The following is a 25754-nucleotide window of genomic DNA, read 5'->3' on the forward strand; positions in this document are numbered from 1 at the left end:
AAAGGCCTCTTGTGCTAAAAATATTTTGTAATATTTTGTTACAAAGCTTTTTAGAAACAAAAACTTTTTTTGAAGTTGCTATATTGCTTGACATTCTTTTTTCATTGTATTGGTTAAATTATACTAATAGTTAACTTAAGTAAATGAAGTTCTGGAGGAGGAATTACATCAAGTAATAAATATCTCTCCAATCTCAAACAGAAGATATATTCGACAAAGTTTTCACACAAATTTTTCAGCATATTGAAGGTTTTTAGTTTTCTAAGATTATTTTCATCATCTTCACAAAACAAACAGGAATATTTTCCCCTATGTCCTGACAATTACACTACTATGTTAAGTAATTTAAGATTGATGCGTTACAAAAATTGTTAAAACAGTATATTTCCTTAACAATTTTTGTAACGCATGCGTACAACTATGTGAAAATATCAATATTACCAAGCTAATGCGCCAATAGTGGCATGAGTATCTAATATTGCACCATTATTGCACCAATATTTCTTACTACTAGGGTTGGTTACAATAGGGTTGGTCACAATATTAGACAAAACTATACAACATTTTACACTTTTTTTTACTCAAAATTTTAACTCAAAATTTTCCTTGTTTTATGAAGATAATAAATGAAAGTTAAAAACAAAACAAAAAAAAAAGTTTTAAAGTAATGGAAACCTTTAAAATAATCTTGAAGTTTGTGAATAAAATATTTTCTTTTGCATAATTTTTTTTTAGCAGAAGCTGACTTTATTTCGTTTTGCAATTGATCAACGGCGTGTAGAGTATCGGGATCATTGATTTTGCAAATAGACGCCTTCTTATGATAGTTTAAGCATTTCTCAAGTTCATTTAAATTGCAATTTTCCATGTTTAAGTTTTTCAGAGTGTCCAGACGCAATATACAATTAAAGTGCAATGATAATTCACATTCTAAAATTTTTATAAAAAAAAAGTTCAAAAAGTTTAACTTAACTTAAATTTTAATGTTTAAAATTTTAACTTGTAAATTTTTCAAATATTAATTAAATTTTTTATTTGTTATATAAGCAATCACATATAACTAATAGTATATAATAAATTATATAAAAGTTAAATGTATGCAAAGTAATACTTTCCCAGAAACCTTCAAGACGATAGCGAATTTAAGCTCAGTGAGTTTGCTATGAAATGTGAAAATTTAAAAACGTTCATTTTACAAAAACCAATATTTTATTAAAACCAATTTTCCAACTGCACTGAAACTTGGCTTTTCCAGGAAGCTCCCTCTTCCCCTATTATTTAAACTTTAAAACATTTTTGTCAGTATTAGAATTACATGAAAATCGTCACCTACACATAAGTATTGAAACGTTCTGTATAAAATGATATCATAATTTTGTAAAGGTTGGACAAAAATACTAGAAGGACTTTAATTGTTTTATTAATTTAAAATTAAATTATAAAAATTAAGTTATATTCTTGGCCTCCCGGCACTTTAGGCCTTCTAGCCCCTGTTGGCCTCCTAGTATTCAAGTTTAACAGCGGTTTAAAATAAAAAAAATCTTTGTATATGTTGCGCTATGACTTTATAATGTATTTTCTTTTGTATTTAAAAAAGCATCTTGCGTTATTTAATGATAAAAACACGCAGCAATTAGTATAGGTTTTAAAACACCTTTCGTCTGCACTTTAACCTTGCAAATGCAAACAACAAAGTTGATGGAATCCAATAAAGTTGATTGATTCAAATAGAAAATCGATGAACGATAAAAAAAATCTGAATGACGTTCCTAAAAAAAGCTCCAAAATGAAGAGATTCGTTCAATAAGTGAAAGATAAGATCAACAGGATATCGGTCAACAAGTTTTTGTGCACTGCAAGTAATCTCCAAGATATCCATGCTGCGGAGGTTCACAATAAAACCAAACAGAGAGTTCAATCCAGCATAGGCTTTCTTTTATCTAGATTATTCATTAGTTTGTCCGCTATCTCATTAACGTCGACAATCATTTAAGATCGCCCAGAAAACACTGTAGTTTCCACACTATTAATTTCATCATCGTCATGCCTCTTGCGTGCTCTTGGAAGCCTTTAAATATAGACATACTCATCCATGTTGAACAAAGACACGACATTTTTTATACAGCTCAAAATTGGAGCAAACTTGCTTCACGTAATGCTCCAGGGAGTTGTACAGTTTTTCAACCATACCTAAATCAACCTTTACAAATTGCAGTTTCTTGTTAACTTTGTTGAACCTTTTCATGATTCTGTTCCAAATGTTTATTAAAATAGCGGTCTCAAGTTGTTCCATTTTTGTCAAAAGTTTAAGACCTTTGCTCCTGGTTTTGCTTTCTGATCGTCGTTAAGATCAAGAAGAGCCTATATAGAAAATATTTTTTAATAAGTATGCACAATCACAAAAAAAACTGTTTTATTTTATTTTCTGAATAATTCTTAATCACCTTGTAAAAAGAACAATTCTTTTCAATAGACAAACAAGCATCAGCAGTAGCTGACCAACAAGTTTGTGAGTGAGTCTAGGGAACCTTAACACGTATTTCAGCAAAGAACTTTACTTTAAGATGCGTTGATGCGTTGATGTAAGGAACTTTGACTTTAAGACAACGATGCGTTGATGCAGAAAAGAAGTTATAAGTTTCATGAAAAAAGCTAAAGAAATTACCAGCAACTGCGTTGGATTTCGCGGCACTCATTTCTACGAGGTTCATATATTAAGCAGCACATGGAATGTATTTGGCGAGAACGTTGATCTCCTTAATTTTTGCTTGTAAACCAAAAAAAAGTAGATTCCAGACATATTACTGGCATTGTCGTATGACTGGCCACGACAATTTTGAATGTTGATTGCATACCATATATCTTACATTTTCAAAACGATTTCAAGCATGGAAACTGCCAAATGATATTGCATGGGAATGAATGCTAAGAACCGGTCAACTGGTTTTACGTTTTGTACATATCGGGAGTAGAATCAACAATGATTGAGAAATATTTTGCAAGTTTGAGAAGAATATTTAACTCTAAAGTTTATGTCTTCTTCTGTACTAATGTCACTCATTTTGACAAAAAATGGCATCTCTTGGTTCTGAGCTAGAATCCAAAAAGAGTATTTTAATCATCGTAAATATGCATACAGATTTTTTTTAGTGTTTATTTGTCAAAAGAAATTAGAGATTTTCAATGAGTCTGGACAACGATAAATACAGCTCACACAAATTTTATTTTAAAAAATCTTCCTTTTTAACTTTTTTAAATTTTTATCATATTAAACGGAATGGACACTTTTTCATCCAAATACAAAACAAAACTACTGCCTATTAAAATTCTTTTTATAGACAAAATGCAAATAAAAAGAAAATATATACTAACTTTTTAGGCGTTTATGTTGATGAAAACCTCAGTTGGAAATATCACATTAACTTTTTGTGCAACAAAGTTGCTGAAAGTATAGGAATGATGTATAAAGCGAGAAATACTGTAAATAAACACATTTTATCACTATATTTCTCTTTTATCCATTTCCATAAAAAGTTATACAAACATTTCCCCGCGGTAATACCAATAAATCTAAATTATTATCAATTTAACGTCAGCAAAACCATGTTGCTCGACTAATCGATTTTAAAGATAGACTTGCTGATGCAAACCCTCTTTTATTTAAAATGAAAGTTCCTAATATTTATCAGCTGAATGTTTTTAACACACTCTGTTTTATGGACAATGTAAAACTAACGCATCTCCTATTTCTTTTCATAATCTATATACCTTAAAAGATAAAAGTAAATACAACTTAAGAAATGATAATTTAATTCAACAACCTTTTTTTCAAACTAACTTTGGAAAGTCTAGTATTTCATTTCGAGGAGCTTTTCTTTTGAACAGAGTAGTTTTGAAAAACTTTGATATTTCCTTCGAACGGAATAACTCTTTATTAAATAAAAACTAACAGAAATTGCTTTATCTATCGAAGACACATTTATACATTTTTAACTCTTTTATGTCAAATGAATACTTAATACATATGTTGTATAACATATAAAAGTATATCGGATCCTCATTTTATGTTTCAAAATAGTATTTTAGTAAGTATTTTTTCTGATACTTTGTTATTTTTTGATATTTTTACTTTAATATTCGCTTTTGATTTTTGGATATTTTCTATACTTTTTTCTTTGAACATTTTTTTTTATTTTTAAACATATACCATGTTAAACAATTCTTGTTATTATAAAAAAATTATTTATAAATTTATATTAAAGCAGTAAAACAAAAAATAATATAAAAAAAAAGTAAACAAATAATTTTAAAAAAAATTTAATAAATTACGTGTGTATGTGTATATGTAAATGCATATGTGTGTACGTACGCATTTATTCATATATTTATGTCTATGTCTATGTGTGTGTATATGAAAGTATATTAGGAGTGTTCACTTTGCAAAAAAATTTCAAAACCACCCAAGTTAAAAGTAAAAACATTTATTATCACATTTTAATAACTATTCTAGAGCCCCTCAAAGCCCCTAAAGATAAGCCTTAATTTCCTGTATAAAACAGAATCAAATTTTTGCCTTAATTACAAATTTGATAAACAAATTAATATTATGATATAGGCAAAATTTGATATGTACTATTAATATGTAATATTGATATTTATATATTAATATTTAATATTATTATGAAATATTGTTGTGTTTTGTTTTAATGAAATACATTAAAACTGAAATGTTTACAAGAAGTTGTACAAGCTAAACTCGAGTCTTTGCCAACCACTTCCAGTTGTTTGTGAGATACAGCTTACTAGCCTTCACTGTCTTCATCGTCATCACTCTTCATCATCAATAACTGGTTCTAAACTACCTGATTGCAGACAGGTTTTGAAAGTTTTTCTTTTTCTACAACGCGATGAAGAAAATGTCCGAAATCATGTAACAAATCAAGAGATTGGCTAAATAGTTATTAATGCAGATGTAACTTTCTAGAACACGGCACGCATCAAGACACAGATAAGAACAAGAATTGGAAAAGTGATGCTGGCAGAAAATGTGCCTACTTCTTGACCAAGTTGGATAGTCATTTTGATATTGGATCACCTGATACCATACAGGAAATTAATGAAATCCGGGCTTCTGACTGCCCAAAAGTAAAATGATGATGTTGCATTGTATTTAGATTAAAAACAGATGAAAAGCAATCATAGCCGGACATGAAAAAATCTTTGAGGTTAAAGCAAAAATGCAAGAAGTCAAATATAATTGGGAAATCATACTTAGCTATAAAGAAAATGAAAGACAAAAAAAAAGGTAGATGGTATGATGATGATGATGATGATGATGATGATGATGATGATGATGATGATGATGATGATTATGATGATGATGATGATGATGATGATGATGATGATGATGATGATGATGATGATGATGATGATGATGATGATGATGATGATGATGATGATGATGATGATGATGATGATGATGATGAGGAAATGGAAGTTAATAACAAAGAACAGAATATTGAGGAAAATATTGATGTTGTTGAAGTAGATGTTGCTTTAGGGTGAAATTGTGACTTGAATTATGATCCTTCGACAATCAGAATTTGTTATTCTTTATCTCTCCAAAGGAAATAAGCAATGCGATGAAATCACTTCTGCAGCAGACAGGCTGAATTTGTCTAATAATACAACCATTAACGGGTGATGCGGAAGTTATCGGACAAAATAAAAACGTCAATAACTTATTTATATATAAGTATTTATATTTTTTTTAAATAAAACATTTATCTATTAATAAAAATATATTATTTTTTGTATGAAAAAACACCACCATCTGCAATTGATCTCAATTTTGCTCTGACGCCTTTCATATGCGACTGTAAAAAGATTAAATCAATTTCTTGTAGTTTTAGTTTAATGCGATCAATCAAAACTTGCTCTGTTGAAGCTTGCCAATCTCCCTTGTAAACCTTCTGTGCAAAATGTTTCCAAAAATTTTCAATTGGTCGTGCTTGAGGCCCATTTGGGGGATTGGATTCTTTATCAACGTAATAGACATATTGGTCCATCCAATTTAGAGAATCTTTAGAATAATGAGAACTTGCTAAATCTGGCCAAAATAAATAGTTAAAGTCTCCATGATACTTGTGAATAAATGGAAAAGTCGTTTTTCTAAACATTCATTAATATAGATTGATGAATTGATCGCTACAGCCTTGGAAGTGCAAAACAATGGCTCGGACATTCCACGGTCAGATATGGCTATCCACATTAATAATTTTTTTGGAAATTTTTCTTTTCCTATAAAACGAGCACTTTCTGGCCATGTCTTTTTGTTGTTTGTGTAATATCCAGAATTTCCAGGCATGTTGTCCCCTGCAAAACAAAAGTATTTTTCGTCATCGATGACTAGAAGCGAATTTGTGTTATAGAGTTGGTTTACTAGTTTCCTACTACTTTTCTTTGCCTTTATTTGTTGTTCTATAGTGTATTTTGGAGTCTTTTCACGTTTTCTATATTTAATATTCATTTTTTTTTAACTGACGACCAATTGTCTATTGATTTACACCGAATTTAATACCTATTTTCTCTGACTGACCCCTTTTCGATTGTTGACAAGTCTCGTTAATTCGGCTTTCTTTTCTCTAGTCCAGGATGTCGAACGACCAGGGTGCTTTTCATCAGAAAACGATTGAACAGTTTCAAGTCTTTTTCGGTTATCATATATTGTACTTCGAGCAAATCCTTCCTTTTCAAAATGATTTACGATTTTTTTTATATTAGGTTTGTTTACAAAAAACATTTTTAGTCGCTTTCGAAAACATTTTCGTTCAGCTGCATTTAACCTCATTTTAAATAATTGTGTTTCAAATAATAAAGTTTATATTTTATATAAACTTTATTAAAACCACAAAAACAAATTATTATGCTCAAATAATGAAATTAGGATTTGTCCGAAAACTTCCGCATCACCCGTTATGATTCTGTCTGCTTTATTTAAAGTTGCTGGTAGAAACTTAGAAGATTTCTCATGCCAAGCCTCTCTTATTTAAAATGAAAATTCCTAATATTTATCAGCTAAATGTTTTAACATTCTACTTCAACAAGATGTTGCTATGGAGATATCTTCCACATCAACATTTCTAGTAGTCTCTATCAACATCTCTAGTAGTCTCTATCATCTCTAGTAGTCGAGTATCAAAGTAGAATGTTAAACCAACATAAGTTAACTGAGAGTGTTATAGAAAACGTGAGACTCAACTAAGGAAGGCGGTTTACCAAACCGAATCGTTCTTTCGGTGAAAACCGAAACTAAGAAACTGAATCGAATCTAAGTGCTCGGCGATATGACAAAAATAATATATATATATATATATATATATATATATATATATATATATATATATATATATATATATATATATATATATATATATATATATATATATATATATATATATATATATATATATATATATATATAACAATTAAACTTGTTGTATAAAATATTAAAAAAAAACAACTAACTTTTAGTTTTCTTTGGTATTTTTAAAAACCTGTAGTTTTAAATTTATTTAATAAATTTCGGTTAAAAACTTTGTTTTGTTTTTAACCGAAATCGAACCAACCAATTAAAAACCGATGAAAAAAGATTATTCAAAACCGAAAAAAACCCGAATCGTTGGTTTTATTAATATTCAGATATAACTATTTACAAAAAAATGCTTGGTTTAACTGGATAATATAGCATATATTATACAAGCTACTTTTGTTTAACTTGGTTTATGTTGTTTAGTTTTTAACTACTTGAAAAATGTGATTCAGTGCACTTATTTTTCCGCGTTTCGACTAAAAAAGATATTGTTTTATACAAGAAATTGAGGCTAATCTTTAGGGGCTTTGAGGGGGCTCTAAAAAAGTTGTTAAAACTTAATAATTAAAGTTTTTACCATGTACGCCAACACTAGAATGTGAAAAAATTCAATTTGAATGGTTTTGAAATTTGTATCTTTGTATTTATGTATGTATAGACATGTATATGTGTGTGTGTGTTTGTAAACTTTTAACTAAACTGTTTTGCTGTCTTCATAACCAATCTGTTTGTACATTTTACACAGTCGAAAAACGAAAAAAAGAAAAGCGAAGAACAAAAAGAACTTTATGATACACGATTTGATGAATTAAAATGTATAATAACAATAATTAATTAAAAAAATAGATATTGCGTAGACTTTGACCTGAACGTTTAGTTCAGTTCCGACCGACACTTTTTAAGAACTGAAAAAAAAAGAAAATTAAAAATGGCATAAGTTACAATAACGCTATTCAAAGAGTCTATTTATTTACACTAGAATATAATATCAAAAATGTTTAACAACATAGTAGAACAACTGAATACCAAAATGTCTAATATGGAAGAAGAAAATAAAACTTAAAAAAATGAAGTGCACCAACTGTTAAAAACAATAAAATTTACATCCAAAAAATATGAATATATTTCACACCACTTAAATAAAAAGTATAAAAAGGAAAAGAAAACGAAAAAAAATATTTACTTAAAAACTATGGTCAAGAACATATATTCACTGGAATGAACTTCTTATAATTTACTAAAAAAAACTTAATTATTAGAGTATCACGAGCACACTAAACACCATAAACACCCATAAAAAGCTTAATATTAAAAAATTTTAGCAGTTCTCTGCGACTGCGACAAAGAAGACCTCATGGTCTTCTTTAAGTTTACGTACTCTTTAATTTTTATTTTTATTAATATACTCATTTGTAATTTTTTCTTTTTTTTATATTGTATTAAAATAAACAATAAATTTAAAATAAAGTGCAACAAAAATAAAAAAGAATAAAATTAAAATATATATATATGTTATTTTTGTAATTTTTCTAATTATAAAATACCATGTTTTGCTTTATGTGCCATTTAAATATAAGCAAATATAAACAAAGCATAGATTGCTTTGCTTACGATGTTCTTAGATTCGGGAAACTTATAAAGTATTACTTCAGAAAACTTTAATTTTTTCCAATTTTTCTGCAACAGTTAATAAAATGATGAAGCTAACTAAAATCTCGCTTAAAAATAGCTGGTAAATAGTTCAAATAATTGTGTGGATTAATTAAAAATACATTGGTTTTTTATTTTACCATAAACAATGTAGTTGCTTCTCCAAAATAATTATGCACAATATGTATTTTAATCATGGTGAGCATGGTGATGAAATTCGGGTCCATTAGTGGGTTAATGGGATCCATTAGAGGGTTAATGGCATCCATTAGAGGTTTTTTTTACACAAGTTCCAAAAAGATTTTTTGTAAAGTCAAGTGAATGCTGCAGCATTCACTTGACTTTAAAAAGCAAATAAAAAACTGCAAAGTTTGAGATTAATTTCATATAAATTGGCATGAATTGTCTTTTTTATAAATATTCATAATAAATTTTACTAAAAACTAAAACCTAATAATAAATTTTATCAATATATATTACATTTTCTTTTTATTTAACTTTCAATATAACCATTTTGATATTTTGAGTTCAAATTTCACTCTATAAAAAAAGTGAAAAGTTGCAGTTATGAAATTTTTTTAAATTTAAACATTTTATAAAGTTTATATAATTTTTAGATTTATGTATACAAAAATAACCAAAAAAAAAGAGTTGAACATTTATTAATCCAATAAAACTATTTATACAAGAGGTAAATTAACTTAATTTTACTCAAAATACTCAAGCTTATTCAAATTAACTCAGGTTGCGAAAATTTATGCAAAAAAAAAAAACTAATTTAAAGCAAAAAAAATTAAATTTTTTTTTTATTAAACTGTTAAAACTATTATGTTTTAAATGTTTTTTGTATAAAACAGATGTTAATCCAGGTTATACAGAATAAATATGAGAAATTAATGAAAGAAACAAGGTAAATAAAATTTTTAATCAACTTCAATGGCGTATACAAGTAAACGAACTTAAATGACAAGTGGTTTTCGGTGGTACACGTGGTTTAAAAAAAACAAGCGTTAATTTTAAAATTAGCCCGACCTGACGGACAAATAATAAAAGTAAGATTCGTCTGACTAGACACTTGTAAAAAAATGAAATATTGTTTGATGCCATGAAAGATCCTTTAAGGGTATGATTGTACTATCATTGGTGGTTACTGGTATGTAAGTCCCTAAATCTGGTTACACCATCTGTGGAAGAAAATTCATTTTCAAATTTGAATTAAATCGCATTAAAAAATTTTTTTATAATTTTTACTTTCATCCTTTTCATAAATTTTTATAGGTAGTGTTAAATAAGTTGTCTAAGGAAGAAAATAAAAAAAATTGGTTGCATATTTTTAGTTTAAAAAAGAATATACGAACTATCTGTACAAAATAAGTATTATGATAAAATTCTGGGGAAAAGTTGAGCATTAGTTGTTCAATTCATTTTTTTAAATAGGTTTGGCATCTTAATTAACAAAAAATATGCCAAATCAAGCAAAAAACCATGAGGAGAACAGGAAGACTATTTGCTTCTTGTGTCTTGACAAGACTAGTCACTTTTTAACCAGCTTCATGACAAAAAAAGAGCAACAAATTTTGAAACAGCAAATTGACTTTAATGATCCAAAAGTCTCATGTGGCATTTGTAAACGTTCCCTCTCCAACCTTAGGAGGCTTGAGAAGGGCTTCAAACCTAACGACAGCTGCTTGACTTTTCCACTATCAAAGTCTGTCCTGTTACAAGAGATTCAGTTTGTGATTGTTTGATTTGCTCAGTTGGCAAAGCAAAGCGCAGTTTTTCACATCCAGTGTTGGCAACACAGGAACCTGAAGTAAACTAGAACTCAGTTGAAAGAAGATGTTCTCAATACTTTTCGATTGTTGGCAAAGACTTCCCACACAATTGCTCAAAGTCTATCTTGCAAAAGAATTTAGCAGAATCTTTTCAAAGAACTCTGTGGCAGCTGAAAGTGTTGCAGCATCAGTCATTGCCAACTAGGATACTTAACCCCATGGAACAGTTCGTCTCAGTCGACCTGAAGGAATAGGAGGCCACCCTGTTCTAGTTCTTTCAGATAACATTTTAGTAGATATTTAAATTTTTAGCTCCATATTTTAAGTCTATGTAATGCATAATAATGTAAAATCTCTCTTAATTATTTCCAAGGTTCATCTTCCAAAGAATGAAGGCTTTTCGATGAAGGACCAGAACTGACGGCAAAAGAACTTGTTTATGTGCAACACAACACAGGGCTATCTAATTCTGGTGTGAACAAGCTAATGTCAACACTAAATCAAGTTGTTCCAAGTCAAATTGTTGAAAATAATTTCTTCTCCAAGTTATATAAGTTGAGCAAAATACTTGATAGTCATTTTACCGAAACTTGGATAAAAGTTGCAACTGACAAATCGGGTGGATAAACTTGTTGTTCACAGCAATGACTTGAAAGTTCTTTGTCAGCAAGTTGTTGAAACTAGAAACCTCCCTGGATGACTACATTGTGAAGCTGGGAGTGGATGGTGGTTATTTTTTAAAAGTAAGCTTTGGAATTGTGAAAGAAGATTCAGCTTCACAACCTTCGCCATCAAAACGGATACTCACCAATTCTCTAGCCAAAGATTTTAGTGTAAAGCGTCAATTACATATTTCCATTTCTGAAGATATCCAGGCATCCTATAGTTTTCCTCGCTTGACATTACTAGCAATGTTAAACAAGTTTGTGATCTAGTGAACTTTGAAGAACTTCTGCTGGTTTTTTCCTGAAGCTGGAAAATATCATTTTTGATCTACAAGCACATTCTAGTGCACGCCCTTGGTGTGAAATTTCCTCAAAAGATCTTGCAAAGCGTGGATTAATCGGAAGAGATTATCAGGCATTCAATGTGGCTGATCCTAACATCAGAAAAGTAAGTTCATTCAGAAACTCTGTTCATGCAACTATTATCAATGCCTCAGATGAATCCTTTGTCCTTGATGTGCTTCAACCCATTAATGTCCATCTGTTTTTTTGGTGTCGTAATTCATCTTCTACAGTCTCTCTGAAAACAACCATCACTCCCAAGGTTCATGCTGTCATCCACTATGTTCCACAATTCATCCAACACCACAATAACTTTATGCTAATTTATTCAGAGCAAGCGACTAAAGGACTCTATCATCTTTTCAACCCCTATTGGAAAGGTAAAAGAAACTAAGCAACCACCCAGAGTATGAAGGTGAAGCCACCCACCCAGAGTATGAAGGTGAAGCCACCCACCCAGAGTATGAAGACTGCAAAGATGAATCACAAACATCAACAGCAAAAAAATTGAAAATATTACAAATCAGTTTAGACGTTTTTCTCAAGAAAAAAAATTGTTATTTATCTGTGAATTTACTCCATAAATATTTTTTTCTTTGGTCATATTTTTGGGATGAATAAAAATTCTTGAAACCAATTTTGTTAGTTGCTTATCAACAATGTATTTAATGTGATTTTATGCACAACTTGAAAATGGGTTTACTTCCTTGGACGGTGTAACCATATTTAGGGACTCATATCACAGTAACCACCAATGATAGTACAATCATACCCCCTTGGTATTTTTTTGGGTAATAACATCAATATTTCATTATTTTACAACAATTTAGGTTATTTTGTATCAACATTGTTTTAAAACATGATGTAACCTTTTTACATAAAAAATTTCATGCAGGAATATAAAAATTAGCAATTGCGATTGCTTCAAATAAGATATTTTCAAGATCGCTAAACGATTTTGACCCATCGCAATTTGCGATTCGCGATCGCTTAATTTACCCCTTGTTATAGAATAACTTTCACATATAAGTATAAAGAGTTTTTTATATTATACAACATACAATAATAACAATATACATAACGTAACGTCGTGTAAGCATAAACTAATGTCAAAGATTATCACTAATTGCAGTATTTAAAAAACAATCGTTTGATTTATATTATTCATTTAAATAATTTATCAGGGAAAGTTTGTGTACCTAGGGCTTTCTTTTACCAGAGGCCACCCTACTTTATTTAAAAACCATAAAGTTTTAAATAATGCTTCTCAGTGACGTAATTAGTTATAAAAATATTCCTTTTTTAATCTTACTTTTATTCTGAGAGCTTTGCAATAAAAAACTATACGGCAAGTTATAATCGGAAAACGCTTTTTGACGGTCTAAAGTAAGTTTTTGCCGCTAGTATCTTATATTGTTTTACAATCCTAGAGGAAATGCGTTTTCATAAGTTCTTGTATAATTTGTTGTGATCCTCCACTTTAAAACCCGTGTCGTCGACTATGTGTACCTAGGGCCATATGTGCGTAAAGAATTTATTTGATGATAATGCAGATAGCTAAATTTTAATGAGCGCAAAAAAAAATTTTCTTGCAGTTGCTTTGGGACTACAATTTTACGCGTAAACTTATATGCCAATTTTGGTCAGAACTATTACTCAAGTTATTTATTTAAGTGTTGCAATTAAGTAACACTTAAACTATTTGCTAATAGTAATAATATAAATAATTACATATTCATAATGACTCAGCGCTATAATAATAGTAATAATATAAATAATTACATGTTCATAATGACTCAGCGCTACATTTTGAAAACAATATCATTTTAAATATCAATCTCAAGTTAATTTCGTTTTTGTAACCCTAACTCTGAAACTGTATTATTTTTATACATAGATCAGTTTCATATATATATATATATATATATATATATATATATATATATATATATATATATATATATATATATATATATATATATATATATATATATATATATATATATATATATATATATATATATATATATATATATATATATATATATATATATATATATATATATATATATATATATATATATATATATATATATATATATATATATATATATTATTTATATAGTTAGTCATATACTTCTTTTTAATGACTGATTTTTACTGAGAATTTTATATTAAAACCCTGAAAATAAAATACCCTTAAATCATCTGGGTATTTTAAAATTTTGTACGTTTCATTTTAGTATATAGTTTTTTTAATAAACTTTATAATTATGTAATAACATAAAACCCGTTTTATTTAAATCACTTGATTTAAATAAAACGGGTTTTAGTAGTCATATTTGTGTATTTTATTAGAAAAACGTAAATTATTTTATAATTATATTTATTTGAAACGTATAAATTACTGTTTGTAAAATTACTAGCGCTACTCAACGACCCCCCCCCCCCCACCTTCTTCTACTTGTTTTTATGATTGATTATGATAAAATACATTATACTGGTTCAGATTCATATAAAAACATAGGTCTGAAAACTTGATTAAGGTACTGTAATTTGATGTTAAAGGTCATAAAATTATTCTAAAAACGCATCACCCATCTTTTTTAAAATAATCTTCAACACTGTTTTTATGTAGAAATCATTAGGGGTATACCGGATCGGAGATTCCAGTATACCCTAATTTTTCCCGGTCCGAATTCCGACCGGAACGAGAATTATATTAAGCATGCACCTCAGTATCGTGGCTACATAATATATATTTATAATCTATAATATATATAAAAACTATTTCATTAATTTGATTCTTGTTTCATTTAAATCTAGTATGTAGTTTTAATTTTTTCAAATAATTTTATTTATTGGAAGTTTTAATCTGCATAATATTTATATTTAAAATTATTTCTTAGTTTTCTATTTTTCCATTTAGGTTAAAATTGAAATATTTACTATCTTATACTTTTTATATATCTATCTATACTTTTTAATTGTTTAAAAGTTAAGTAAAATTTAAAATGAGACAGGTAAAATTTTTGATTACAAAAAAAAGTAGTTTGTTGCCCAAAACTGGATAGCAACTCTTTTTGCACCACAATATTCCTAAACTTCTAGAAATCTTTGCATAATTGATTATTGCAAATAAAATTACATTGTGTTTGATAAGAGTTATTTACCTAGGTTTACCTATTATAAGTATATAGGTATAACCATTGCCCGGTTGGACAATGGTTTTTTGATTTAATTTACACAGATTTGATTTAATTTACATCTTAAAAAAAAGGTAAATAATAAATTCCAGCATTCCGGCCGGAACCGGAATGACTTAAAAGTCACAAATTCCGGCCAGAACGGAGTTTAGGTACATCCCTAAAAATCATTAAAAAATTCTTTTTTCAATTACGCGACCCAGTTTTTATTGTTGTCAAAACTAAAATTTATTCAATGGACACTTTTATATGTACATACATCGACGGACAAATAGGGAACAGTTTTGCTTAAAATTATAAGTTTAAAAATTAGTTTTGAAAAAGAATTTAATCATAAAAGAGTAAGAAAAAGAATATTTTTAGTGTTTTTAGTATAACTTTTTAAATTTTAATATCAAATTAAATTACTTTAACATAAAATAAAGAGTACATTCCTCAAGTTTTCATACCTATGTTTTTGTATGTGAGTGAGAAAGTGTTTTTATATTATTCTGAATCAGTATAATTTATTCTATCATAATCAATCATAAAAACAGGTGGGTGAGAAAGTTGAATAGCGCCAAATTACTTTTTCTGCTAAAATTTTTTGCTAATACTGCTAATACAATCAGTTGAAACGACAATCAATACGTGGTATCAATTAGTACAACAATCAGTTAACACGACATTAGTTTCTATGACAATTAAATAATATGGCATTAGTTTCTATGACAATCAGTTAACACGACATTAATTATTATGAGTTAACCACAAGAAAGTAGAAAAAAAGTATAGAGGATTAGGAGTTTATACTTTAAAAAAATTTTCTAAATAAAACACATTCACTATGCCTCTTAAATATTATTAACAAAGTGATTAAAAACATTGAAATTATTATTATAAAATATATTAAAATAGATTACTGGATCGATTGTCCAACCAATCACACAATATATAAATACACGAAATTAAATGTCAAAGAATAAATACGCCATTTTTTTTTAAATAAATGTGAATGAATATAAATACGTCATGTTTTTTTAGATAACATCATATTTGCAACATCTTTCGATTTCAAAATATTGTTTAAGTTTTTCCTTCTAACTTAAAACTAGTTTAAAAAATGACAAAAGAAAATGTTAGAAAAAAATTATCCACAGGTATTTAGCAATCTGGTGGTAGCAGAAAGGAAAATTTTCAAAATATAAAATAGGTTAAAAAACTGTTTAACAGTTTTAAGATTTTCTCAAAGTTTTGTTGTTAAAGTTCAAAATAAACACGGTCTTAGTAATTTTAAAACCACACCAAGTGTTAAAAGGTTCTGAAACTCAAAAAAGTTGTATTTCAAAAAACTTTAATTTTGTTGAATAAGTTTATATACTTTCTATACTATACTTTCTGGTCAAATACATGATAAAGTGTTTTACAAAAACGTTTTTATCTCTCATTAAATCTTTTTAAAACAGACCTATTTTAAGACCTGATTTAGTTTCAGGTTATTACAGTAAACTGATTAATGGAAGGTGCAAACAAAATCAAATGAAAATTGCGCCAAAAGCAGAAAATCATCCAAGCTGCCCAGAACTGAGACTAATTGAAAAAGTACTGGGCAATCATTAAACAAAAAATCAAAAAATTAAAAATTTCATAAAAAAACATTAAATAGTTAAAGACCACCAAAGCAAAAGTTCGAAACTTTATTCAATAGGGGTTAGTTGGCAAAACCCTTTAGTTTGTTGGGCTAACCCTTATTGAATAAAGTTTCGAATTTTTGCTTTGGTGGTCTCTAATAATTTAATGTTTTTTTTTTTAATGAAATTTTTAATTTTTCGATTTTTTGCTAAGTTTTTTGTTTGTTTGTTTGTTTTTTGGCAGCTGGGGTAACTTAACAATTTGTAATCATCTTCAGAGTCTTCTATCAGAAATTGCCGGAAATCACAAGGAACCTTCCTAGATTACAACCTAATCTATCATTGTAGGATCGTAGAATTTTAATTAGTATTAGAATTTATATGTTTTTGCCGTATTTTTTTAATTTTTAAAACAATAGAAATAAGTACGCACAAACTTGAATTATTTATATTGAACATGGTTCACTCAAATATATATATATATATATATATATATATATATATATATATATATATATATATATATGTGTGTGTGTGTGTGTGTGTGTGTGTGTGTGTGTGTGTGTGTGTGTGTGTGTGTTTGTGTGTGTGTGTGTGTGTGTGTGTGTGTATATATTTGAATGAACTATAGGCGACAATGTCTCCATAATTTTGATTTAAAGCATTTATTTGCTGTTTTATAAAGTTTTTCGGAAACAATTATCAAGGTATTATATACTATAAACGAAAAAGTTACTTAAGGAAGAGTTCATATCAAGTGAACTCCATTCAAGTCTTTGTTGGCGTACATTAATTAAGTGACCTAATTAACAGTACGTTTTTGTATCTTCTAACATCATGCAAAATTCCTGTCTGCTTTCTCTATGCTATCTTTCAAACACGCTTTTCTGTTTTTCCAAACTCACCTTACTCTTGGTCCGTAAAGCGGGTTACGACGCTCCTTTAGAAGCTGAACTAGTCTTTGCAGGCCTTGGTAATGTGGCCTCTATAAGGCAATTAGCAGGAGGAGGATAAACCACAATACTAAGATATTATATACAATAGCAAACAAAAGGGAGAGCAAACAAAAAGAAGCTTAAAATTTCCATAAACATCAAAACAGCGGGAGAAATTTTTTGCGAATATACCACGACAGTGATACTTATGTTAATAATGTTTTCAGGTAATTAGTTAAGTCTGCGCGTTTAATAAACAACAAAGAGACAACTTTTTCTTACAGGAAAAAAAATTTTACATTCAAACTTTTATTTTCTTCGTGTACTAATTCCAAACCGCTCATAAATAGCGGTTTGCGCAACGACTACCAAAGCGTTTAAAAATTTCCATTATAGAAAAACAGATAACATAGAAATGCTACAAATATGCTAGAAGTACAAAAGTAAAATCCGTTTTGTGGCTATAATACAATCGTGGTTTTTATTATTCAATAGAAGATTTGAGCTAATTTAAAGAAAATGAGGTATCAGTTTGCTTATTTCGTCTTTGTTCCAGCCACAAACGGCAAACAAGTATTTAGAAAAAATACAAAATCACAGCTTGCGTTTAAAAAAGATGAACTAAGAATAATATTTTTTTAACAAAAGAAATAGAACCACCCCAATACTGACAAATTCATCAAATATAAACGTGTTAAAATATAAAAAAGAATCAAAATAAAAGTTAGAAATGAAAAAGAGCAAGCCAAAAAGTTAAATAAAAATAAAATAAACATTTTAAAATGAGTAAAAAACCATTAAAAGTAGTTTATACTTAATAGAAAAAAGTAAGAATTCTGAAAACAATTTTGTTAAAAACAGTTTTTTTATTTGATTTGCGTTGGGATGTTTTTGAAAAGTAATCCAGTAGATGTCTGAATTCAATGCACTTTTGGACTCAAGAGTATTGCATAACTGAAATACTTTGTGTATTTCATTTGTGATGACTGCAATGCGCTGGGTGGTGCCAATCAATTTTTTTATAATGAATGCAACTTGAATAAACTACCCATATTCATAGGTTTCAAGGTTACACTTTGATATCTACAAAAAAAAAGTGCCATATGGGCTTCAGACCTCAAAGAGTTAAAACAAAGGTCCCGATCTCCCCAATCTAACAAAATCTAGGATCTTCCTAATCTAACATTCTGTTAGATTTTAGTTTTAATAGTTAATTGGTTTTCTAATTTCTCTTTTATTTCGTGTACACGCTTTACAAGAAGTCTTGCTTTACTAAAAAAGCTTGCATTATTTTTTTAAGTAAATTTCAAGAGTATTTTAATGAAATCTGTCTGCCAGAGGTTTTAAAAACTGGGAAAAAGGAAATTGTTAACACCTAGATGGATAAGTTGCTATTGTCTTATCATCATTCATCATCATCACCATCATCATCTCCATCATCATCATCATCATCATCAGCATCATCATCATCTCCATCATCATCACCATCTTTATCATCATAATAATAATAGTCATTTTTGAGAAAGTTTTTCAGATTTTAGTATTTTAGTGGTTTATCCTCTTATCCTATTAAAGGCAATTTAATCTTTATCAAATCTTATGTAAAGTATTTATTGTATTCATTTTGTTAGGGATTGGTATAATAACATAAGGTAAAGTAAGAACATAGATAAACTGGATTGCAGGCATTAACATAACTCCAAAGTAGGTTGATATTTTCGTTTTACCATTGTTTTTTTTTTTTATTTACTTTGCTGCATTATTAAAATAAGTAAAAATGGCTTGCACAATAAAACAAAACGAAAATTTAAGGCTTTAATTAAAAAAGCAAAAAATAGTTAATGTAGGCTTTGATAATATAGGAGCTAAAGGTTACAATAAAGTCATTTTTAAATATATCAAATTTGTTTTGTTATGTGCATGTAATGCTCAGCCAGAGAGAGGAGCCAGTCAAAGAAGATCTCTAAAGAACAAAAAGATTTTTTTTTAATGTATTGTTAAAATCGAGCTGTTCAACTTAAACTGGCGTAAAGACCTAGCCAACCCTTTTGTATGATAGCCAATCCGTTGGAAAATAAGCTAACTACCCGCTACTAATTTTTGTAATGAAAAAATTTGGACCTGATGTTGTTAAGAAATTATTACATACGATGTTGTTAAGATATAGTTGATAACTAGTCGCCTAATTTCTTACCGGCAATGAATTTCTTACCGGGAATGAATTTCTTTCCGGCTACAAATTGTTAACCGGAAATGAATATCTTACCGAGAAACCATAGAAGTTAAGCTGACTAAAATAAAATAAATAATAAATGTAAATCTAAGAAAGAACATAAAAACGCGGAAATCGCGTTTTTAATATCTTTCTCAGATCGTATTAGTGTTAATGCAATATATTTTACTTTCATTTATTTGTTAATAAAGTGATTTATTTGAAGTTAGGTTGAATTGACTTTAAAAAAGTAGAATCTTCAAACTGTTAACAATTTTTACAATATAAAAGCAGTATAAGATCGAAATTAGAAGAAAATGGTTAACATCGAAATAATTAAAAATTGAATAATGTCGACAATTAAAAAAATGATTACGATTCAATTTTTTTTAACTGATAAATCCTCAAACCAAATCCTCAGTCTATATAGCAGCACTCCTTGCGTATTCTACCTATTTTTCAGTTGATAACACTCCTTTCATGTTCTACGTTATTTCAGTCGATGTTGCAACACTCCTCGCATGTTCTTCCTTTTTGATAGGTTTTCAACACTATTCCAAAATTTAAAATTCGATATTTTTCCGTAAAGGCATTTTCCACATTATTCCTTCTAAATGAAATTCGATTTTTTTTTCGAAATAATTTCTTAAAATTAATTTTCGATTTTAATCCCATATAAACGTATCGATTAAAAAAATTTCGATATTAATCCGTTTTTCGACTAATTTTTTTTTCAATACTATTCTGCTTTCCCCATAAAAGTTTTGGTTAAAAAAAATAAAGTTAATTGCTTTTTAATTAACAATTATTATACAATAAAAACATGAACAAAACGATAAAAACCTGAACGAAACTTACCAGTCATTTTATTGTAGGAAGATTCATTTAAATGTATTTTTTTATTGAAATGAAAATCTGGATTAAGTTTTAAATATTCCAAAGGAGGCACATCTATCAAATAAATATAACGTGATCCAAGTGATAGCATTGTTAAATGCAAAAACAAATATTTTAGTATCATATTGTATATCATATTTAGGTCAATAAAACTTTATATGCAGTTCTTTTTTTTTACTTAATTTTCTTCTTTTGTAATAAGAAAACAGGTTGATTCCAACAAATTCTAATTTTAGACTTCTTTTATGATAAAAAAAAAAAAACCCAACAGGTTCATTCCAACCAACTTTAACTTTAGACTTTTCTTTTATGAATAAAAAAAACAACCAACAAATTGATTCCAACCAACTTTAACTTTAGATTTTTGTTATCTTTTATAACAAAAATTACAGGTTAATTCCAATCAAAAATATTTTTTTTCGTTTGCATTAAAATTTTCTAAAATGAAATAAAAATAGAAATATATAATTACTTTTTTTAATAATTACTTTTTTTCAACTATAAAACCATAATCAAAAAAGTTCATCATGGTCAATCATAGTTGATCATAATCAATCACAGTTAACCATGATCAATCACAGTTAATCATTATCAATCACAGTTGATCATGATCAAAGTCTGTTGATTATGACCAAAAACATTTGATTGACAGTTGATGGTTAAAGTTGATGGTTATACTTCTATTTTATACCTTTATAAATAATGAGATTTCCATGTAACCTGTGAGTGAAATTAAAAGGAAACCCCTTTTTTAAAAATTAAAAGGGAACCCCTTAATAAAAATTAATTACTTTAATAATATCATTAAAATAGTTCCAACTTTTTAATTTCCAAGTTTCATAAAATCTGATAACAACTATCACAACGTCATGCTTAAACTAAACAATTAAATTACGTTGCCTCATTAAAAAACTTGTATAGTTTAACTCGGGTAAATAAAACAGAATATCAAATACGAAAACGAAATATTTTTGAAATATTAAACTCTTTAATGTTTTAAAAACGTCTAAACCAAACAAAAACAAAACGTAGTTTTATAATAAAATATTTAAAAATATGTATATATAAAAGTATGTCAATTGTCATAGAAAGAATATCCACTTTAAATACCAAGGATAATTTTTTTTTCACAAATTTTTATGTACAGGATGTAAAATCTTTTACATTGGCGAAAGTATTTATCATTCAAGGACACGAAGGATTGACCACTATAATTGGGATAAATCTCGTATACTTACAAGAATCTTCACTCAAATTAAACTTCTATCTTAAAACTCATACTATTTAAATTTAGGTTTTACCTCAAACCAAGTTAGACTTAAAACTTGAATAAAAAGTCATACATCGAGAGTGGAATGTTTTGATCAGATATGTGAATCATACGGCATAACATAACATATTCTAAATTGTTCTTTAATGATTTTACCGTCTTTTTTGTACTTTTTGACATTTGTTGAAAATTGTAATTGGTTTAATATTGTACTTTGAATAGCATAATGATGAATTTTTTTTTCTATTGTGTTAAAAATTTTAAGTTATTGCTAGTTTTACATTTTTTTCAAAAAGGTGAAAATTTTCATTTTTACAGATTTTGTTTTAAGATTTGTACTTGCATTTGTAAAACACGAAAAAAAAACTTACTAAGAGCAACTACAACTTGTTTGTTTGAATTTATTTCTGTTTCAGTACTTATTAGTTTAGATGATTGGGAATTTGGCAGAACGTTCTCAGATGTTATTGAAATAGTCGAGGGCTGTTCGACATTTACAAACAAAATTAATTTGTTTATACTTAAAGGTATGCCAGGACATGTATGATATCAAGGTTTCACAAAACAATGGAGTCATAAGTCAAGCGTCAGAGAAATGTTAGAAATGTTAAAAAAAACAGTTAGACATTAAGCGTAAACGTTAGACAGCGGTATTTTGTCTCTCATGGCTTCTGCTCGTAGCGAAGACAATATAACAAGATTTTCAAGCGATTTCTTGAAGCCAATATCAACTATAACATTTCGTGTTATTTGTGAAATTTGTGAAATTTAGACAAAATGAATTATCAGGCAACAAAGCGTGTAATTTTTAAGCATGTTATTTAACACTTTTTAAAACTATTTATAAAAAATAAAAAAATTAGTTACACAGCTGGAATCATTCTTTCACTATTTTTAGCAATCCAAGTTGGGTTGGGTGATTTTGTTTAATTGCTCACTAAAATTTTCATACCAACAATTAAATAAATTTCAAGCAATAAGTTTGCTCCACTTAAATGGAATTAGTTAGTTATTATGTTAATTTTAAGCAAAATAAAGGTGACGCGTTTACGTGAACAAAAATAAATGCTGAATTTTTACATGTTTTATAAAGTTATAGCCCTACTCAACATCTCCAGAAGAGTATTAAACCAGGGTGCTAACCCCGGTTTAATTACTAATATCATATATCTGGTTAAAGCCAGCATTGAACTGTTAGGGATGTAACATAATGTTTTTTATAAATTTTCGGTACACGGACTTATAAACTGATTTTTTAAGAATGAGCCTTAAAAAAGTTTTTAAAACGAAGTTGCTAGAGAACGTTGTTCATACTTCGTTAACTAAAACTTATTCAAATAAAACGCAAGTATCATTTAGTGACAATGCAATAATACAAAAACGTTCGATACAATACATTTTCGATACTCAGATTTATAAAGTGTTGCTTTTTTTAACGAATAAGTCAAATAGTATCAAAAACGAAGTCACTAGTAAACTTTATTGAATTTCTCTTATCACTTTTACATATGCTGTTCTTATTTGGCACTATTGTGTATATATATATATATATACACACACAGACTTTTTTTAGATTTTGAAAAAACCAACTGGAGATATTTTTTTCTGCAATAAATTTACAGGAATTGGAACCCATGCACGTTAAAGTCTACCGCTTTCCATTACATGATTAAAAATATCCTTTATAGTCACAAGTCTTTTTAATCATAATAAGTTCTTTAAAATTTTAACCTTATGTTAAATGATTTAAAAAATAATTGAACTTTTGTAAAACAAGTAAAAAAGTTTAGTGATTAATAATTTTTTAATTTTGTAATAATAATAAAATAATAAAAATAATGATAAAATACAAATAAAATTTAATTTGAGAAATAAATCAAGCTAAAGATTCCATTAATCAATAAAACATTTACACAATCAATAAAATAAAAAATGTTTCCAGTAATGATTTTCTCAATAACACATGTTTATTTATACTAACAGCAATTTCATAATATGCTAATTTAATAATCTTTTTTCTTTAATTCAACAAAATGGTTGTTAAACAGCTATGAAGTAGTTGAAAGAATTTTCCCAGGATATCAGTCCCATGACCCTTTGTACTTTGTACTTAATAAATTAATCCAGATAATCATTAGTATTTTCCATGTTACTTTTAATTTAAATATAGAAAATTTTCACGATAAATTTTATATATGAAGACCACACGGGAAAAAACGGCAGAGTCACATTTAAAAAGTTTTGAGAAAGTATATATTAATCATTTATAAAGGTTTTCAATTAGAAAATACAAATAAGTTGTAAATTAGAAAAAATTATTTCTTGGTTAATTTATCTGAAGATTACATTTTTAATAAAATATTTGTAACTTTTATTAAAAAATTTTTTTTCCTAACTTTATACAAAAACTTTTATAAATGATTCATAAATACTTTCTCAAAACTTTTTAAATGTGACTATGCCGTTTTTTCCCGTGTGGTCTTCATATATATATATATATATATATATATATATATATATATATATATATATATATATATATATATATATATATATATATATATATATATATATATATATATATATATATATATATATATATATATATATATATATATATATATATATATATATATATATATATATATATATATATATATATATATATATATATTATGCAAACTTTTAATATAAAGAATATATAAAATGTTTTAAAAATATTTTACTATAAAATCTTTACAACAGTATAAATTTCATTAAAAAATTTTTTTTTGTATAAAATAGTAACTGGTCAACTTCCGTATAAATTTTGTGCAAATTACAAGGCAACAATCGTTTCAAAGAGCGAAAGTAGTTGTTTCAAATAATCTTTTACTTAAATAATGTTGTAAAAAATAACTTTGTTGATAATTTTTTTAATGTTTGTGGTCTGTAAAATATTTTGTTACTGAATATATAATAACTATAGCTCAAGTATGAAAGCCATTATAGAACGCAGTTTAACAGGCTGTACACTACTTTTTCGTTAGACACCATTTTCCGACACCACTTACACCCTACACCACTTACACCTTACCAAGCACAAAGTTAATCAATCATAAATAATCAAAAAAATCATCAATCATCTACAATTCTACTTTTTCAGAAAAAAAATTTTTTGTTTGCAATTGAAAACTTATTCTGCGAGTAAGTTCTTAATTGCAAACAAAATGGTTTATGTTATGGAACCAATTGAATTGTGAATTTAAACTTATTTTTTTGCTTAACCAATTTTAAACGTCAAATTAAAAAAAAACTTTAGATAATTGTCAATAAAGTAACTTTATTTTAAATTAAAAATAAAAATTTATGAAGAATGATTTTTTTATGAATGAAACTTTAATATAATAAAAAAAAAGTTTCCTATCTTTTAGGTATTAAAACTTTGAATGTTAAAAGTTTTTCTAGTAGTATATACATATATGTACTTTATGTCAATATTTTATACATATTTTATAACTTTTGTTATAAGTAAAATTAATTTATTGCATTGTGTTTATTAGTGATATTACAAAGTTATATATATATATATATATATATATATATATATATATATATATATATATATATATATATATATATATATATATATATATATATATATATATATATATATATATATATATAGACACACACACACACACACACACACAACAATAAATTAAATAGTAATAAAAAATAATCTTAGCTAACATAGAGTTGAGCCAAAATACGAAAGATAACTGATAGCATGTTTCAAATATACTGAAGATAAAGTAGCGTACATAGCGTTCTTGGTTAC

At 27.3% G+C, this 25754-nt stretch overlaps 1 protein-coding gene across 2 annotated transcripts in view; it reads right to left on the reverse strand.

The window, feature by feature from the left end:
- The window catches only part of LOC136083594 (uncharacterized), a 38240-nt gene extending 12486 nt beyond the window's left edge, over positions 1–25754 (reverse strand). For both annotated transcript variants that reach the window (XM_065803020.1, XM_065803019.1), the window contains exons 1-3: positions 25667–25754; positions 20626–21102; positions 676–930 (exon numbers count right to left, since the gene is read on the reverse strand). In XM_065803020.1, the coding sequence (XP_065659092.1) occupies positions 676–930; positions 20626–20800 (430 nt within the window). In that variant the 5' untranslated portion in view covers positions 20801–21102; positions 25667–25754. The remainder of the gene's footprint in view (positions 1–675; positions 931–20625; positions 21103–25666) is intronic.

Source organism: Hydra vulgaris, chromosome 08 (genome assembly GCF_038396675.1).
Source record: "Hydra vulgaris chromosome 08, alternate assembly HydraT2T_AEP".
NCBI classification, from domain to species: Eukaryota; Metazoa; Cnidaria; class Hydrozoa; order Anthoathecata; family Hydridae; genus Hydra; species Hydra vulgaris.